The 19,904-nt window shown below is 43.6% G+C and overlaps 1 protein-coding gene across 6 annotated transcripts in view; it reads left to right on the plus strand.

Moving 5' to 3' along the window:
• The first annotated feature begins 8,185 nt into the window (after nucleotides 1-8,185).
• RALGAPA1 (Ral GTPase activating protein catalytic subunit alpha 1) overlaps nucleotides 8,186-19,904 on the plus strand; it is a 138,336-nt gene continuing 126,617 nt past the window's right edge. For all 6 annotated transcript variants that reach the window (XM_082318766.1, XM_082318768.1, XM_082318772.1 and 3 more), the window contains exon 1: nucleotides 8,186-8,512. In XM_082318766.1, the coding sequence (XP_082174892.1) occupies nucleotides 8,407-8,512 (106 nt within the window). In that variant the 5' untranslated portion in view covers nucleotides 8,186-8,406. The remainder of the gene's footprint in view (nucleotides 8,513-19,904) is intronic.

Raw genomic sequence — 19,904 nt, forward strand, 5'->3', positions numbered from 1 at the left:
GGCGCCCTCCGCGCCCTCCCATTGGCCGAGCCCCGCCAGCGGGCCGCGGTACCCCGCGCGCGGGGCATTCTGGGAATTGTCGTCTGCCGGGAGCGGCGCGGGGGGAGGCGCCGCTCCGCGGCCGTGGGGGACCTGAGGCGCCGGGCGGGGAGCGAGGGCTTCCCGCGCCCCCTTCCCCGTCCCGGGGCACTCACGGGGCCGCTCGTCACTGAGAGGCTCCATCGCGGTCAGGCAGAGTTAGGAGGGCTTCGCACCTGCCCGCCCCTCCGGCAGGTGGCCCGGGCGCGGGGTGAGCCTGCGGGGCCGGGGCTTCGACCGTTGCCGTTCCCTGCCGCAGGAACTGCGTTCCCGCCTGGCAACCCCGCACCCACGCCGCTGCCCAGGAGCTTCGCATCCTGGCAAGGCGTCCCTTGCGGCTCGCCGCCTCCCTCCCACCTTCCCCCTTGGGCTCCAGAGGACAGAGGGCCCTGTGAATAGCCACCGCCCCACCAGACCCTGTTTCTTCCCCAGTTTCATGTTCTGTGGTATGCTTTGAATTAATCGGACTTAACTTGGTCCCCTAAAGCTGACAGCAACCACTGAGAGTGGACACGAGAAGGGACTAAAGGGATATGCTGCAACTTGTGCAGGGTTGGGGTAGGTTTTTTGGCTTTGAGTATCAGTACTTTCCATTTGCCAATTGCTGTTAGTTGTGCTACATAAGGTGTACTGAATACAAATCATGCTTGCTGGAGCAAGCTGTCGAGCTGTCCCTTTGCTATGAGGGACTGATTAGCTTCGCTTCAGGACACATGCATGCACAGGAAGGTCTGGCAGGGGTCCTCGAGCCATGAAATACACAGTCGGTTGTGGCCTGCAGGTAAGCGTGGGCAGTATCTTTGGGGTGAAGGTGAGCTTGCTTGTACAGCACAGGCTCGCTTCTGAGGTCCGGGCCAGGTGAAGGAGCAGTAGAAAAGTGCTGTGGGTCTTAGTGAGGTGATGTGCTGCTCCAATGAAATTAAGGTCGTATTTGCCTGGCAGTAGCAGTTCTTCATATTGAGAGATCCAGATTTAGTCACTCTGCGTGGCCTGGAAGGATGTTACGCAGGTTATATCGTGAGTCAGTTAATAACTTCTGAGCTACCCCATGGGCTTCTACCTCCACAGCAATAGCTGCCCACCTTGCCCACGATAACTACCGCTGTATGTTAGTCACTTCTTTTCTCCCACATCTCTGTATATCCAAAGCAACAAATTTCCCTCTATCTCCACCGAGAGGAGTGTATGTAGGTGTGCCACCTCTTCTCCAAGAACACAAAGAGAGAAATACTAGACAAAATTAACCACCTCCCATCCTTCACCCTGCAAACTCCATCCCTTCTGTTTGTTGTCTGGCCTCGTAGCCAGCTGGGGACCCAGGAGACCCTGGCATGCTTTCCCCACACCCATCACGATTTTTACAATTTGAAGTGTACGATTGGAGACACCTATGATTTCCAAAACAACTGCAGCGCGCCCAGGGACGAGTCCTTTCCTAGATCCGCAGCAGCAGGCAGCTGCAGTCGCGTTTCTTTCCCCTTCCTCCGCTCCCCCCAGCGCTCCGTCGGGCCTCTCCCAGGGTCTCCCCTCCCGCTGCCCGCGGCCCCGCTCCCCGCCGCGCAGGGCTACGCCGGGGGACGGGGCTGCGGGCCCAGGGGGCGGCGGGCGGGGGTGGCCGCGGCCGCGCATGCTCCGCGCCCCGCGCATGCTCCGCGCTGGCGGGCGGGGCAGCGCGGCCGGGCCGGGCTGTTGTCAATGTGGCTGGTCCTTTAAGAGTGCAACAGCAACTGACCTCGTCCTGAGGTTTTTCCCTGTTTGGAAACAACAACTTGCGGGACCCCAAAATCTGGCCGAGTGCTGGTTCATATCGTTTTAAAAACTTAAGAGAGGCGGTTACCAAAGAACTGTTTTTTAAGCTGGTATTCCTTTGAGCTAACGTGGCAAAAGTGTTAGTAGTGATGTCTGATACTCAGACGGCTGAAAGGAGTTAGGAGAAGTCCTGAAAGGAGAGCTGGATATGTCCCCAAAGGAAACCAGTGAATTTCACAAACTGGATCTGAAATTTCTCTTAAGAGAGACGTAGGGACTTGACAAAAAGAAACCAGAAATAAAAAACGTCTAACAAACCTGAATTCAAGTGTTGCATTTTGGACTAGCAAGATAAAAAGACTAGAAATCAAATGCTCTGGGCTAGAAAAAACGATTGGAAACAGTTGCAGGGAAAGAAATGGCAGGAAATCAGGAAACCTTTGGCCTGATTGTAATTTCCTGTCCAAACAGTTGGAACTAGGTCTAAGGGAGCTAAAAATAAGCCCCAAAAGGAAATCAAAGTTCCCATGCCACAGTGGAAATCAGCAACCAGGATGGGGAATTCAGCCAGAAATATTTTTTAGTAATACACAATTTTACATGCTCCTTCTGCTTGTAGCCAGGAGAGGGGGGATTACCCAGCTAAAGCAATACAAACATCTCCTATCTTGAGCAGAAAAAAAAAAAGGTACTAGTTGAAGTTAACCTGACCGTCCAAATGGAGTGCTAGAAAAGCTAAGAGAAAAGCTAATAGAAAAGCTAAGAAAAGGGTGTTTCCAGGAGCTGTATATGGTGGCATAGTGCTAGTGGCAGCTTATAATTCCACACCTCAAATACCGTGTTCAGTTTTGGGGCCCTCACTACAAGAAGGACATCGAGGTGCTAGAGCGTGTCCGAAGAAGGGCAACGAAGGTGGTGAAGGGTCTGGAGCACAAGTCTCATGAGGAGCGGCTGAGGGAGCTGGGGTTGTTTAGTCTGGAGGAGGCTGAGGGGAGACCTTATCGCTCTCTACAACTACCTGAAAGGAGGTTGTAGCGAGGTGGGGGTCGGTCTCTCCTCCCCAGTAACAAATGATAGAACAAGACGAAATGGGCTCAAGTTGTGCCAGGGGAGATTTAGATTAGATATTAGGAAAAATTTCTTCACGGAGAGAGTGGTTAGGCATTGGAACAGACTGCCCAGGGAAGTGGTGCAATCACAGGCCCTGGAAGTATTCAAAAAACGTGTGGATGTGGTGCTTAGGGCCATGGTTTAGAGGTAGACCAGGCAGTTAGGTTAATAGGTTGGACAGTGAGTGGAAACATGCATCACTCTAGAATCTGAAAAGCAGTCGCTAGCTTTCTGATTATCAACCCGATTGCCAGCTTTTGTTGTGGTGAGTAACTGCATAGTAACTGAATATTTGACAAGAATATGATTGTAAAGAGAGAAGCCAAAGATCTATAATGTGAGTCAGTAGGATACAGGTATAGATGAAACCTTCAAGGAGAAGCGGGGACGAAAGAGCTTTTGCTGTGTTTGATCCAATATAGTGCACTACATCTTAATGAGTTTGAAACATCTTCTCATTAGGAGTTTCTCCCAGTTTGAAGATGCAGTTTGTCTTGGACTGGTCATCACAAGTTTGAATGAGGGGGGGGGGAGGGCGAGGTCCTCCAAAGGGGACAGGACATCAACATATTAGCCAGCTCTATCAGTATTAACGATGAAAAAAGAATCATGAGAGAAATTTATCTGGAAGATACATGCGAGGTTTTAGTCAGTTCTTGGGCCTCACCTGTAGTATGGGTTAAGAAAGAAGTGATAGCACTGAGGTGTTTGTGAACTCTGGCAAACCAAATTATGTCACTTGAAATAATTTTTATCCAGTATCACAAAGAAATGGATGCTCTATCAAATTAAATCTGATTCTTCACCTTCAGTTTCAAAGTGCAATATTAGGAGGTGGGTCACAACAACACTGAAAAGACTATTTTCCCTGCAGGACAAGGTCAGCAGCAACTTAAAGTAGCAGTCATGGTGTGCAAGCTAGTAGCTATGTTTGAAGGCTATTGGATCATGTTCCTCCCTCAGCTTGTATGTTATCTAGGCAAGATAGTCTGGTATATGCTGCAAATGGTGTAAAGTAAGCTTAAAACTACTAATCAAAAGAAACTCAAAGATATATGACTTATTTCTAAAAGACCTGGCTTACTCTTGCAGGTGAGATAAGGGGAGAGATCGGGGGCAAAATATTTCCTTTGATAAAAAGGAAATAATATCTGCAAAATTGGCTGTCCCATAGAGGTTGGCAGACATGCAGTTTCTGCACGGCTTTTCTCTTCTGGAAGTTCTTTTGTGGGTTTGTCAATATTGCAAAACTATTTCATAAGTTGGGGAAGAAAAAGAAAACATCTCAGTGGTTGACAGAGTGTTTGAGCACTTTCAGTTAAAAAGAAAGTTGTTGTAACTGCCACTGTATCAGTGTATTCACATTTCAAAACCTCTTTCATATCAGATATGGGTGCTAGTGCTTACATTAGAACTCAAACATTGTGAGTTGGAGGTGACTTTGCACAGCAAAAGTCTAAATTCTCTGGCAAGCTGCTGGACAGGAATTAGTAATGGTTACATTGGTTGAAAATAACTTTCACGTGTATTTAAGTTTCTCGTCATGACAGGCCATATATCCCTTCTGTTCTTTGAGCATGGCTGACATACTCCTAGCGTGCTAAGGAAACAAACCTTAGGTAATAATTGTTGGGTTGGTTTTGGTTTGGGTTTTTCTTCACTTGCACTCTCCCTGCTACTTTTGAAGCCATCGTCTAGATTGAATTTTACATGAGAGCACAAGTGTTACAAAGATACCAAGTTTCTGCATGTTTTGTGAAACGGTATCTGGAACAAAGAACCCCTATTAATGTCCCACAGAGGGAAATGTGTAATTTAGCTTTTACCCTTCCAAGGGACAGCAGTCAGCTCACCAACCTGTATACACGTAGTTAAGACTTAACTGCAGTCGGGCCTCTTGCCCATCTCAAATAGGTAGGGGAGGACAAAGCAAAGGAAGGTTTATGGTTGTGGAAGGAGATGACTCAGGGCATTCAGTGGTTAGAGTACAAATTCAGAGGAAATCTGGCTTCGTTAATTCTGTAGCTCATGGAAAAATTTATTCAAGCTTGGGATCTTTGGTGGTTGGAAAGACTGCGGTCTTCTGACTTTGTACCAGATGCTCATGCAAAGTTATTAATGCTGATACACTGCTTAACAAAAAAAAAAAAGCACCATAAAGCAAGAATTGGTTGCTCAGGAGAGTATAAGCTCATGGAGAGTTCTTTCCCTTAATTACAGAAGCATATAGAATCCACATTTCATCTGTGAGATACGGGGTTGTGGAAATTAAATGGGAAATTGTGCTTTTTTTGCACAGGAACAGGATTTTGTCGAAGGAACAGCTAGCTGTTCCATTATTCTCATATTAGAAATGTCTTACGGGATCCTGATACCTGACTGCTTAGGTCACAGTGGCCAACATCCCCAGTATCAATATGTTACACTAGAGTACTAAACTGTACAGAACCCTGATTTTGACTGTTCAAGCCTTAAATATCTAAGTTTTGGGGTCTTTTCTCAAATTAAATAGTTGCCAATTAAATTAAGTAAAAATTTGTTACTTGGGATGGTTTCCAAATAGGAATACTATAGCACAGGCAATGCTGTACACCCAGAGGATTACAACACACCATCCTAACGCCCAGGGTGCAATTTAGAGAGGTGTCTTTCTCAAAAGCAAGACAACCCCCATAGGAAGGAAACTGTGGAGGGTGGTATAGAAAAGTAGAAATAGGAGTACTTAGAGAAAAGCCTCAAAGGCATCAGCTGTTGAGCTAAATACAGAGATGAGAAGCAGTGGAATGTGTTTTAAAAATTCTTTTAAATTTATTGTTTTCTCTTGAAGGACCACGCGGGCAAATAGCTCTTCAGTGGAATATAAGCATGCACCTCTGAGGGGTCAAGTTTAAGACTCATGCTAGCTACCTGAAAGAAGGGAAATACTTAGTGAAATTCTGAATAATTTTAACTCACTTTTAATCATATACCTTAATGTGGTGTAAATATTAGTAAAGCAGTGGTTCCAGAAACTTGGATTTCTGGGGGTGGATGCAAGAATCTAAAACATATTCTATCCCTTTGAAATGTGAACTGTTGATATATCAAAAAATACTCGTATTTTTTTAAGTATGTGGCTAATTTCTTTGGAAATCATAAATGCTAGATGAACTGTGAGAAGTTAATTGATAGTATGAGTGTGACCCAGTTGCCCTCACTACTTTGACTTGCCCTGTGGGGCCCTGTAGAGTTAAAAGAAGGGAAAAGAAGTTCTGCAGCACTTAATTGTCTACACTACTCCTTTAAAAGTTCAGTTAAACTTAGTCATGGGGGGTCCCCTCACGGCTGGACAAAGATATTTGAAGAGTTCTTTCTTTAAAGTGGAAATGCAAAGAATAGGTATAGTAATAGCCGCCTGGAATGCAGCAGAACCTAACCCCTCCCTAACTAATCCTGCTATTTTCTAACCTTGTCCTCTATGCATAATCAAAGGCGTCGAAGTCACATGCTTCACAGTCAAGCCTTTGCAAGATCACGGCGTTCGCTGTGTTTGGAACATGCCCTTCCTGCCTGGTGTGCTCTGCGCCAGGAGGCTCCCGGTAGAAGCCGTCATTACCTTGGTTAACACCACCCCCTCCTTTCATTTAATATTTTGGTGATGGCTTACTCTGTTTATTATCTTTAAGCTCTGTCTTGAGTTAAAGACCTAAAAATTATCAGAAAAGCAAGCAAATTCTCCAAAGCCAATACGGTTTTTAAAGACTGGCAAAATAAAAAAATGTACTTAGAATTCATGAAATTTAGAAAACAAAGCAGATAAATCAATGTATCATCGTCAGATCTTACAGAGCTAAAATGTAATGCATTATGATAAAAGAAATTATTGTAATACTGCTAATCTTCAGATGTCATTTACAGAGATGGTAGAATATGAGATGCTTTGGGGCAGACCACATAGGCAGGCAGATGACGCTGACTACCTCACTGATGCCCTGCTGACTAAATCCCACTGCCCTAACGCTCGTAACATTAACTGTTATTGGTCACGCATTTAAATACTCAGGTTATGTTATTTATGTAGCAGGTATGTAAATGTTGACAACTCTTACGATTTTATAACATGTCTGAAACAGTTAAATATTGCCCATACTAAAAACTCCAGCTGCTGTCATCAGACTCTTAGCTGCAGGAACTGGATTTCCTCAATGCAAAACCGAGCACCAGGGAATATTTAAAAACGTCCAAGCAAAGAGGCGCTGGAAATCACGAGTCTTAAATGATACAACAGCAGATGTCTATTGAAAAGTCCAAGAATTCTCTATTTCATAAATTTAGTGATTGTGAACCGATGTCAGGCTTTTAGGAGAAACTTTGGGCTTTTTCAGTTCAGCCCTCAGCAGCAGAGTTAACGCCGCGCCCCACGCATATCCCTGGCTGTTGTTGCGGGCCTCTCTGGTGAGGCTGTGCGTGGGACAAACGCGGTCTCTCGAGCCTGTTTCTGGTTTTGCTGTAGGAGCACCGTGGGCACCATTGTCCATAGGAGCGCAGCGCAGAAGAAACGAGGACGCCCCAGACCATCGCGCTGGACCCAGCCACGTCTGATGGGTCAGCGTCGATGCCAGCGCGGCAGGCAAAGGCACGGGCAGTGAAACCGGGCAGAAGCGACTCTGGGCAGGAGCTCGGGGCGAGGAGTTGCAGCACTTCGAGGACCAGCGTGGAAAGAGGAACTGCAAGAGGCATCGTTGCCCGTTGCACAACTGGGGCTTGAGGAAAGGTTTGGAGTCACTGCCTGGGCGAACGTGGTCCCCGCCTGGGTTTTATTTCCTTATTCCCCCCGGGATTCCCCCCCTACCTCACTGCACTTCTGTGTCTCTGTATAGCCAGAAGTAGCTGTATAACGGGATAACTTTATATGTTGCTGACAAATAGCCTGAGTACAGTCTCCGGCAGCAGCTGCTGTGGCCGAGCTGCACAGAGGATCCTGCAGCGAGCGCCGGACTGTCCTGCCCGGTGCCTGCGCTCCATCCTCTCCCAAGGAGACCCGTGAAAGCCCCGGCAGACGCAGCTCCCCACCGGGGCGCTGCCTCGCCCAGGCTTGCGAGCGGGCGGGCGGAGCCCCGTCCGTCTGTCTATCCCTCCGTCCCTCCGTCCGCCCGCCCGCCGCGCCTCGGAGGTGCGCTGGGGAGCGCCGGCCGTGACGTCACGGCGCGGTTGCCATAGGGACGCCTGGGGTCGCACCTGACGGCTGTCGTGAAGCAGCGGGAGGAGAAGGAGGGAAGGAGGAAGGGGGAGTCTAGGCCCGGCCCGGCCCCCCCCGGGCCCGCGGGGAGTTGGCTCCGCGCCGCGCCCCGCCGCCCGCGCCGCATCGGAGTGGGAGGCAGGAGGAGGCGGCGGCGCTGCCGCCGCTGGCTGTGTAGGGGCCCCGGTGCGGGCGGATCCGGAGGCCGCTGTCCGCCTCTGGAGCGCGGCGCCGGGGCCGGGCCCGGCGGGATGTTCTCCAAGAAGCCGCACGGGGACGTGCGGAAATCCACGCAGAAGGTGCTGGACACCCGCAAGGACCCGCTCACCCGCCTCAAGCACCTGCGCGTCCTCATCGGTGAGGCGGCCGGGAGGGAGGGGTTGGGTCAGCGGGGGGCCACGGCCCGCGGGCCACCGGCCCCGAGTCCCGGCGTAGGAGGCACCGGGAACTTGGAGGGACCGGCTGGGCGCCGGGGCGGGAGACGGGCTCGGGGCTCTGCTCCGGCGCGGGAGCCCGCCCGGCCCAGCCTCGCCCCGGCACGGCGGCCGGAGGGGGGGCCCCGCGCCCGGCATCGCGGGGCCGGCGGCGGCGAGGCTTCAGCTGCGTGCCGGGGGCCGCCGGAGGCGGCGGGCGCGGCGGGGGGTGCCTGCTCCCCGCTGCGGCGCCGGGGCGCGTGCCTTTCCGCCGCGCTTGAGGGTGGGATTCATTTGGCAGCAGCGGATGGAGGCGAAAGCCGGCGTGCTCCCCCGTGAGCTGCCCTCCGGAGCCGCACCCGCGCCGCGCAGTCCGTACGCGCGGGTGGAAGTGGCTGGTGCGCGGTAATGGTGCCTGTGGCTCCCCAGCCCGTTTCCCCTAAGTGCTGGTGGTGACGGCTTGTGTTCGCGTGTGTTTTCAAGGTAAGAGCTACAACAATAAGTGCTCACCAGAGCAGATGTGGATGAGCATCCATACAGCTAGTCTGAAAACACTTTTGGTTTGCCAGTTGGTCAAGGAGGGAACATAAGCACTTAAGTACTGCTGCAGTTCCGTGTGAACAGCTGTTTAACCTGACCAGTGAATTAGAAATTGTCATTATGTGGAATAATTGCCTAATGAGAAAACAGTGGAAAAAAACCAGAGTTAACAATTCCAAAATATCTATTAGTTGCGCGTGTTTGTAAAAATCTAAGTCGTTGTCGTCAAGCTGTCCTTGAAAAAAGAAGTTTGCTCCGGAGCGTCTTTTGGGCCCTTCAGTTCTGTAAATGCATGTGTTGCTTCTGACAGTTTATCAGCATGTGAGCAGGGCTGGGTCAAGGGCAACTGCATTCCGTATCTAGCACTGAGTACTGAAGGGATTATTTTGGGTTCTGCCCACAGTGTGGAGGTATTTAAGTACCTTGTCCTTGGCCTCCAAAGCTGGATTCTTTCCTTTCAAAGGAACATGGTTATTGCTCCCTTTTTTCTTTTGTATTGGTGTTTGAAGGAATAAGTGTTCCCATATGGCAGCATCTGCTGCTGCATGAGTTATTTTCTGCAACATAATAATTATTTAGACTTTTGAAATGGAGAATAGTTGGTTAGCCAGCTATCCAAGACACTTCAGTAGATGTATCCTCTTGCCTCACGTAGAATGTTACCACTCTTCTTAACTAGCTGTACTGAGCCTGTTGTGACTTGCTTTATGTTGATTTATATTTATTTTTAGCTACTTCATCAGTTGAAACTTCAGAGGAAAGAGCATTATAGAGAAACTAAGTACCTCTCTCTATTTAGGTTTCCTGGCTAAAGTATGTTGAATATTTCTAGTTTTGCTTTAGTCTGCAAAACAATCTCCATGATTTTGATCTGGTCTGTTCTAGATTTGATATTTCTGTTGCTTGTCTTTTATTTACAAAATTTTCCTTCAGCTTTATTAATACTTGGCATGCATTCTGTAAGATGCAAGCCGTGAGCTCTGTGTCAAGCAGACGTTCTTATCTAATCTAAGGTTTCTGCTTACTGGCTGTAAGACAGACTAAATCTGCTGGGGCATGTTTTCATGTGACAGCCATTCCCCTTTTCTCCCCCACACATGCGTGTATCTCAGCTGTTGAAGCACAAGTCCCACATATCCTTTCTCCAAGTTTGGGAGAGTACGTGTGACTGTGGGAAGTAGGGAAAGGTGTAACAGTACTCTTCGGCTTGTCTGTCTTGGATGCATCTCCAAGATTTTGTCATTATCCAGGTATTCTTAGATGCATGAGGTACAAAAATGAGGTCTTTTTCTGGGGCAGGGGGAGTAGGATATTTCTCTACATATTCCTACTGTAGTGCAAGAGAAGTATGTAGCAGATTACGTGAAGTTTGTCTTCTGCTGCGATCACCTCCTTGCTTTATTCCTTAGACTTCTGTGCTCCCTAAACTGGCTTTCAAAGCATAAGCTCTATACCCTTTCTTCTATTGTTTTGTTGACTAGGCTGCAGGACCAGATTAAAAAAATAATGTGCCCACATAAGACAGACTGCTGCCTGAGGTGGCTTCGCATGCAGGCACCATCCTGCAGCTTGAGCAACGTAGTGCTGCATTTTCCTGTTTACCTTTTTTCTTCAGTGATAGCTCCCCCAGCATAATAATTGACATGTTTCCATGTGCTCAGGGGAGCCAAGCTAGCTATTGCCGACAGACTATCTGAGGGGAGAAAGGAGGAAATCTCAGTTCAGCTCTGTTCAGCATCTTTATCAATGAAAAATAATTTGTCTTGTTTGTTGCTCTTAGCCCCTGCATGTTGGAGACTGAAAGACTACCCAGAGGAGAATTCTCTGCTGTTTCACATCCAGGAGAAGGAGAGAATTTTTCTCTTGTTCTTAAACTTAAAATCCTTTCCATAGGCCTGCAAGGTGTATTGGACCAGAGTTAGGGGTTTTTTTTCTGTATTTTTTGGTCTTTGGTTCAGCAACAATAAACGGAAGCATGGCCTTGGATTCATGGTTAAGACTTGAGGGGAGGAAAGTGAGTACTAGTTCATTTTCCCTCTATTTTATCAAGGCATCCAAACCAGCAGTTCTCCAGTAAGTTAAAATAATGGAATAGTCATGAAAAGAGGCAGAGTGCTTGTGAATTGTAGACTGCTGGTTGTCTGTTAGCCAAAGAGGAGAAATCTGAAAAATTTCGTTATGGTAAAAGATTGACAGTTGGATCCTGCAAGGCAATGGTGCAAGTCAGGCATCACCTAAAAATATTTAAGATAGTATAAGGTGGTTAGTAAAGACCAGAAGAGACTGAACAATTTCAGAGAACCTAATATGAAGCTAAGTGAATGGATAACACAAAGGCAAGTGACATTTATTTTTAACAAATTAAAAGTAGTGTGCATTAGATGGAATTCTTTAGATGCCTTTTACAAGATAACTTAGAATGCAGTGAGTTGTATCATTTCAGGAAAAAGCATCTTGTCATTGGTGAGAACTCAGTTTAAATTTAGTAAAAAATGCGAATTAGTTACATTACACCAAATATCATTGCAGCTTTAGTAGTCTTATTGCTATAGTCAGTGTATAGAAGATTTAGAGATGGGAATGACTCAGCTGAGAGTAAAACTTATAATGTCAAAAGACATTGAAAGCTTTGGAATCCCTTTCTGTAGGGGCAGATAGTGAAAAATATGTAAACATATATGAAAAAGACTAGGAAATAAAGTCTATTAAGGCCTACCAATATTGAAGTTTTAGTAAAAGATATTTGGCTTGGGAAGCTCTTCAGTGCTAGACTAGCTATCAGTTATAGGCATACTGGGGGAAATGCATTTGTATTTTTTTTGCTGAAACTCTTTTGTAGATGACTGTTCTTTGCCACTGCATTCCGGTGTCCTGTCTCTGTCTGGTTCTCTGCTCTGCTTCAGTATGGCTCTATTCAGCCTTTTTCATAATTCAGGAACCAAGAAAAATTCAGTGAAATTCAGGTGACTAAATCAGAAAGGATTCAATTATTTATTATAAGTAAATATAATATGTGACCAATTTATGCATGTCACAGGTGTTAAGTTGTTTTTTTTTTTAATAGAGGTTAAAGCCTGTAGAAGACCTCCAAGTAGTAGTAAATATTATTATCACTAAGAAATGCTAAGAAAAATCAGAAAGAGATTGAAGTGTCATATCCTGGGATATACCAGTCTATGAGTGAAGGTAATCTGCTTTTCATTATTTTTCTGCTGCAGTATTTTTCTTGAAACAGCTGGAGCTATCTGCTTTAAGAGATTTTATTCTTTTGAGGTGTATTAGTTTCTTCTTGTAGGGAAGTGTTCATCCCCCCCCCCCCCCCCCCCCTTTTTTTTTTTTCCCTCCTTCTTAGTTGTGGGAAGTACCTTTCAGTAGCATACAGTTCCCTAATGCTATCTTGGTCAGTATGTGACTTGTTATCAAACTCTTCTTCTGTCTTGTTTCTATACGCTGGAAAGGCTGTAACAGTTTTGTTTACTGTGAGCTGCTGGGGTGGTTAGAGCGTATCACCCGTGAGTGGGAACGTCTGATGGGATTCCCTTGCGGTCTGTATGGCAGTGGCTCAGCGTTGTCAGAAGCGAGGCCCTGCTGTAAGGAAGGCTGCCAGCTGCAGTTAGTGCAGGTGTGATCACTGAGATTTTTTTCTAGCAGGTGGAAGTGGAGGCACACAGTGTACCTTATGGAATTAGGTATTGCCTGCAGAACGAAGCCTGTGATTTTTCCAGAGAAATTTGCAATTTTAGCAGTCCCCAGGGAATTAGCAGCTAATTGCAATATTTAGGATCATTAAGAGGAAATAACATGGAAATAATATTGCATTGTTCTTTATGACCTGTGTTGCACTGTTTAATCAGACTTAAACATCAAACTAAAATTCTATGGTTTTAAAATGGTAGTTCATAAAAGTTTGTTCTAGTAATCCTTCAAGCATCAAATCATGCTTGATTTGTCCTTTTGTTAAAGCAGTGCTTTGAGAACCCTCTAAATAATTAAGGCAGCTAGATATGTGACTCTTTCATAACGTCATACCTTAACAATATTGACTTCTTGTTTTGCTCTAGTTTTAGTATCAACTATGTTGCTGCTACCTGTTGAATTTGTAGTTTTAGTTAGAATTTGTAAATATATGTATTTAGGAAAAAAAAAAAGCTAAAACCCCTAAATATTTAGTGATTTCTGTGTAATCTTACTGTGTGCAAGCAAGTCAAAGGAATACATTTGGTTTAAGATTAACTTTTAGGGCTGAATTCTTAAGATAATTTTTTTCTTTTTTTTTCCCTTCTTCATTTTTTTGTAGATTAAGAGTTACACGCCTGTAATCTGTTAATCCAGAGTAAAGGAAAAAGGAATATATTGTTCCTCACAGATTATTTTATTTGCATCTGATATCGTAAAAAGACACTGCTGTATCTCTGGAACCATGGAGAGAATGCTTGTAAAATGTAATGCTAAGAGAACAAGGGTATTTGAAGTGTGGGGTTCTTTTTTCTTATTTTGTTTTGTTATTCTTGGGGGTTGGTTAGTGCTCAACATCTCATGTAAGCAATCTCTGAAAGGGAAAAGTCGAGCTATACTGGACAGAAACAGGCTGCATTGGACATCCATTCTGATATATTGTTTAATATTAAACAATATATTTAAACAGAGATTGCATTTGTCTAAAAGGGATTTTAATTTAAGAAATCTATTTGACTGGCAGTCAGCCCTAATGCTTCAGCTGGATAGCATTCATTGGTGTTGCACATCATGAACATCACTCATTATAGTATCACTTGTATGCTACAATAAATGAAAAATGTTTTATGGTTGTTAGAGACCGAGTGAGAAGCTACAGCAAAACTAGCTGCCTGGAATTTTCTTTGGAGAGAACTGTTCCAGAAGTTTATGTGGATGTGCAAAGCTGTATTATTTTTGGCAAGAGTTGTAGATTTTTTTTTTTTTTTCCTTTCCTGGTAATTTGAACTGCAGAGGACATGTCACGGCTTTAATTCATGGATGTGACTGTGGGTTGAGCGCAGTTTAAGAAACTAGCCTTGATGTTCTGTCAGTCTTGACTTAACCCCGAGCCCATTCTGTTCTGTTTTGGCCAGGAGAGAAGGAGGAAGACTTGCTTTGCTTTAGGATTTTGGCTAGCGTTACACTCAAGCTGCTGGCTTGCAAGGGTAAGGGCTGGAGTCGGATCAAAGCCCCAGGCTGGACAGAGGGGCGGCCCTGACCGCTTGGGTGCCAGGGAAAGGTCTGCGTGGGTTTAGCTTGTGGCAGTTCGGAATGAAAAGAAGTACATCACTACGGAAGTGTTTGAAGTTGCTTAAATAAAAGCTTAAGTTCTGGAACGTGCGTGAGTTGTTATGGGAGCATTTCTTAAAAGTTTACTAGCGTAACTCTTCCGGAGTCTGCAAGCAACCTGAAACAGTTATCTTGGAGAGCTGTCAGCTGCTTCTGCTCGGTCCTGTGGAGCACTGGCGTTGAAATTTGTAACAGTTTGTATGTAGGTGATGTTCGGTAGTGCTGTTAACCTGCTTATTCATTCGTGATTTTTTTTTTTCTTGTACGTTTGTGTATAAAAGATGGTGGCGATCAGGAGTTCAGACTTATCTGATGCAAAATAGAAGTCCATTAAAAGATTTCTTGAAGTGTGTTCCTTTTTCAGTACCAAAAACCTCAAGAATATTTTCTTTGACAGAATTACCTTTTTAAAAAAATTGAATTGTTTTTGTTAAATAGCTGATAATGAGCTGAAACAGTAAGGGCTAATGTGAAGCCCTTGTTTAATAGATTCGCATTTGTAGCTCACTATTTGAAACATTGTGGTTTGTTATCAGGTCTCTTTCACTTTGACAGTCTGTTAACGATGCCAGAGCCACCAGTTAGTTCCGGAGGTTTTCCACTTAACCTTTCTAAATGACATGCTTTTCTATTCGAGAGACTGTCCCTATGTCATTGAACCTCTGTACTGTTTTGCTGTAAAGCAGCTGTTAAATTTTTCCGCTTGGAGAATTAAGAGTGAGTAAGTTCTGTTGGCCATTTTGCTTGTATGTTAACTGAAATTGAGGATGCTTAGAAACCTCTTGCTTTCTGGTGGCACCAGTTTGTTATGAGAATTGATACTGAACGCTTCAGTCTATAGCGGGCCTCCGCTTTACAAAAATAGAACTAGAAGTCTGGCCGTCTTCCAGGTCATTGTTTGCTGCAGTTGTCACTGGTATTTTATTTTTGGGCAAGGAGGAGGGAAAGTGACTTAAAAGCCAGTAAGTCTTGGAGTGAGACAGGATAATGTTTTTGTTATACTATGTGCTGTAACAATTTTATGTATAAACATACTATTAAAATCTGAAATGCGTAAAATCAAATGTAAAATTAACCACAACTTGATCTGTAATGACGTAGACTATTCTGTTAAATGCTATGGTAAATTTCTGTGATGCTTTGTGTGAACTGGTGAATGTTATGTTCTCGGCAGAAAAGTTAATATATATCTAAGATCGGGGTGGTGGTGGTGGTGTTTTAGTTTTAAGTTCAGTAATTTGATTGTTTACTTTTAAAGTTCTGTCCTGTGCAGAAAGTACAAGTTTATCTGCTTCATAATATTTTAATTTCATACAGCACGCAATCATCTAAATAGTATAGATGCATTTCCCTTGCTAACTCAACTTGTTTATAAATATGTAACACATGTTGTGGATTAGTTTATAATAATTTATAGGGTAATATGTAGAAAACAAAATAAACAAGGTAGGCGAACTGTGTATGAGTTAAAGCCCACCCAGATCCTCTTCCTACAGACGACTGGGGTGTTGTACTTGTCAACTCGTAAGCTTTGCAGAATCTGGCTCAGGTGATCCCTTACAAGTTTAAATACGCAGTAAAAATCTGGGTTGCTTCTTCTGGTTCATGTTTTACATGTGACAAAGTTATTTTTTAAGCTCTCTGAGGTGGCACTCTTACATTGTAATTGGAAGTATGGTATGCTATTCAAATAGTATCTTTCTTCTAATGTGTAATATTGAAGGGTTACATTTTTATTGAAATACTTTTGTGAATGCAAATTATTCCTGATTAAAAAGGGATGTGCTGATAATTGAACTGTAATAAAAGCATTGGAGCAAATGGGTTTACTCTCAGGCAGAGTTCTGTGGCAGAAGAAAATTTTGGCCTAGAATCTTCCCTTCCTAAAATGATCACTGTAGGCACTTAAGTTTTGATCTTACTGAGATACCTGAAAAGAATGTAACCTTTCAGAAAGTTTTGAACAATTAACCTTCTTTCGAAGGCCATTGAAAGTACGTGAAAAGTATGTGAAAATAAGTTCCTAAGAAAAGAGTTGGCCACTTGAAAATACAGGAAAGTGAGTTCCTAAAAGTACAGTCACATGTAAGCACAGAAGTTGGTAGGAGAGGTGGAGGGTATTTTGTTTTCATTTTTTTTTTCTTTAGTCCTTTTTTGCTACAGCTCCAGTCTATAAGGTGGGGAAGCGTAGAATTTCCACGTTTCAGTGGGTTTAATAGAAATATGAATTCCAGTTGATCTGGTACTTGAATGCTTTCAGGGTCATACAAATAGCATAATAACTAGTCTTCCATTTTTAGTTCAGTTCTCTGTTTCATGCATCAAAATAGAACAGAAATCTGTAAGCTGAATATAGCTTCTAAAAATTAAACTAAAAAAGGTAACTTACCTTTTTAATACTGAACCTAGAAAAAACTAAAGCTACTTTTAGAGAAGTTTTATAGGAGGAAGAAAAGGACAGAAAAGCTGTACAGTGTGTCTTTGTGCTTAAATATAACTTTCTCCTTAAAAAAAACAAAAAGCACCACTGAAGACACAGTTAATGCAGCGATCAGGTTTCTACCAATTTTTAAGTTACAGAACATAGGAAAAATCAGCAATGAAAGATCCATGTTTCTTGCTTCTTTCATGAATGGAACTGCATTTTCTTGACAATCACCTTCCATAAATGATGCTGGAAATCTGGATTTTAGTGTACTGGAACTATGGTTTGTACAGTAGAAGCTTTAGTTTTTACATTGTTGGAATACAGTAATGTCCCATTTTTCCCTCTCCCATTCCGAGAAACTCTTCTAACTATTGTATATGGTGCCAGATCTATTTCTGAGTCCTTCTCTCCTCCCAGTCTGGGCATAAGTACCAGGAACACAAGGAATACTTTAGTTTGTGTTAGTTATGTGAATCTGTGGTGGGAGAATACAAAGTTCTTTTGTTTAAAAATAAATAAATAAATGAACTGTAAATTAGGGAGGAGAGTCAGTTTCTGTGTAATCCCACTTCATGCAAAAACAGGGCTATGTCTTCTTAAAAAGGCAGAAAAGATTAAGTAGTCAAAGCAGACAAACAGCTTCCTGCAAATTCCCAGTTCAAGGCTGTGTGAAAAGGACGTACGTACGCTCCTTGTAGAGGAAATGATTTTTACCTCTGTATGCAGCATTCGTAATACTTCGGGAGAGCATAGAGAAGAGACAACGACCTAGTGTTGGAGAAAATGGTTTAAGATGAGAGAATTGAAGAGCGGTATCTTTAGTTGATCACAAGGATAAAGGTGTACTGAGCATTTTAGAGACATTTTCATTAGGGGAAAAAAAAATCAATCCTTAATTAATGAAGACAGCTATAACAGCAGCATATAGCCAGAAGCTTTAACGTTAAAGTAATCGAGAGCAATAGTTTCTCCATGCATGTATTAGTCATGTGGATTGTGTTCAGCATAGAGGTAGCTGTGAAATGGAGTGATGTATGGTGGTGGCAGGTGGCCAGACTAGATGATTTCCAGATCAGACTCTTCTAAGGTCTATGTTATTATCTCCATGCTGTATCTGCTTTTTTCCCCCCTCCTCCTTCTTGCCATAATTCTTGGTCAGGGGATGCATAGCGAGTTCCAAACTTCTTGACCAATGCAAGGTTCCAAATTTCTGGACCAGCAGATTACTGAATCGCTATAGGTGTCCTCTGATGATGAGCAGACGCTCTTTTTTGCTCTAGGTGGCAAACCTGTCAAATGCACAAATGTGTTTCCCTTCCCTTAGAAGGAAAGCTGGTAATGCCAGGACAAAATTCCCATTAAATGTTATATTTTTATTTTCTTCCATCTGAAGTAGTAGAATTTATTGCAAGAATTCAGTTGTTTTTAACTGTTTGGTTTGAATTCCAAAAACTTGCTTTTGATGATGCTATCAAGCGTGATCTCAGGAAGAAATCAGGGTGAAATACACTTGCTAGAAAAGCTGCGAAGTCAAGATTTTTACTTTCATCTTACTCTTCCAAGCTATAGCTGTATTCTGAATGTATGCTTTTAGTGTTAATTGGGTGTTAATGATAATAATGCTCCTCTGAGTCTTTTCTGAGGTGATTGGCACCACATTGATCTTAAATAAATAAATACAAAATAAATAATAAAAACCCCCAACCTCTGAAATTCCCCCCCTCCCAAAGAGAACTCTGGCAAGGCAGAACGCCTTACCACAGTGCCAGTTGTATGTATGCAAGTGTCACACAGTAATTACGTGGTAAAATGAGAATCACTGTTCCGCTAGTTATGCGGGCAAGCCTTTAGTTTGCCTCCTGAAGAAACTAGGAATAGTGTCTCCAAAAATTACAAACTGTTGTGTTAAGATTGAGTCTTTAAAGAATAAGTTTGGTTTGGCTTTATTTGTCTGCTTCATAGTTGACCCATGTCTGGGGAAAGAATGAGGGCCTATTTCAGGAAATGAAACATTTAATGTGCCTGCAAAAATGCAGCATTCCTGTGTGTTGACTGGCAGAGACCCTGTTTAACTGCTTCCAGTCTCCTTAGTATTCAGAACTAGTGTTTTCCGCTGCTTCGTATCAAGTGAACCGTTCCACTGTTTTCTATGTGTAATTCCCATACAGCAGTTAAATGTCCGGCTTAAAGATTATCTTCTGCCACCCTTCTTTCTCCTGAAAGTCTCAATCGCTGCTTTCTTTCTCCCTTTAATCTTCCTGTCTTAAAACCTTTCGATTTGCCTCTTGCTATGTTTTCTTGTCCACAGTCTAGAACTCACCTAGGGTTCTGCCCCATGAGTGGAATTGGATGTAATGGTTGTGCCTATGCTCTAGTCATATCCCCATTTATTGTGTACTTGCCCTGACCTCCTGAAAATTGTGGTCTAGTTTGTTTAAAGTGGAATTGTTTTTTGTTGTCCTTACTTAAATATTTCAGACTCTAGGAGTTCAGCTGCTGATCTGTAAGTCGTGTAGCAGTTTCTGCAAAACTGGAGGTTTGGTAATCCTGTAGATGATCATGCTTGCCACTCTGCACCACTAAGTTTATTGCTAGCTAAGCTGCCTTCCTTTAAGTGTTATCTTAGCTGTTAATATAGCACTGTCTTCTCCAAGAGCACTCTGGCTCCACTATACTGATTATGCAAGATGTTGGCACAATGCTGTGATACTGCAAAAATTGAACATGTATTGGAAACTTTTATAGCAAGATTTGTGATAAAATTGAGTTGACAGTCCTCTAGAGCTACATAATAAAAGAGAATTGAAAATATGCCATGCTTTTGGCCATCCTTTCAATTGGATGTTTCTGTGCTTTATACTCTACCAGTTGTATATCCAGTCATGGGAGATTATGAAGATCAATGTCATTCTAAGAAGGGTTAGAAAACTATGATCCAATAAAGAGTTAGAAAGGGACTTAGATACATCTACAGTGAAAGATGATGCCTCGGTGTATAGAGCTGGTGAAGGGTATAAAGGTTTCATTTGCCTCACCTTTCTTCATGTGTTGGATTTTTTTTTTTTCGTTTCACATCAGTATT

Source organism: Platalea leucorodia (assembly GCF_965183815.1).
Source record: "Platalea leucorodia genome assembly, chromosome: 7".
Classification (NCBI taxonomy): Eukaryota; Metazoa; Chordata; class Aves; order Pelecaniformes; family Threskiornithidae; genus Platalea; species Platalea leucorodia.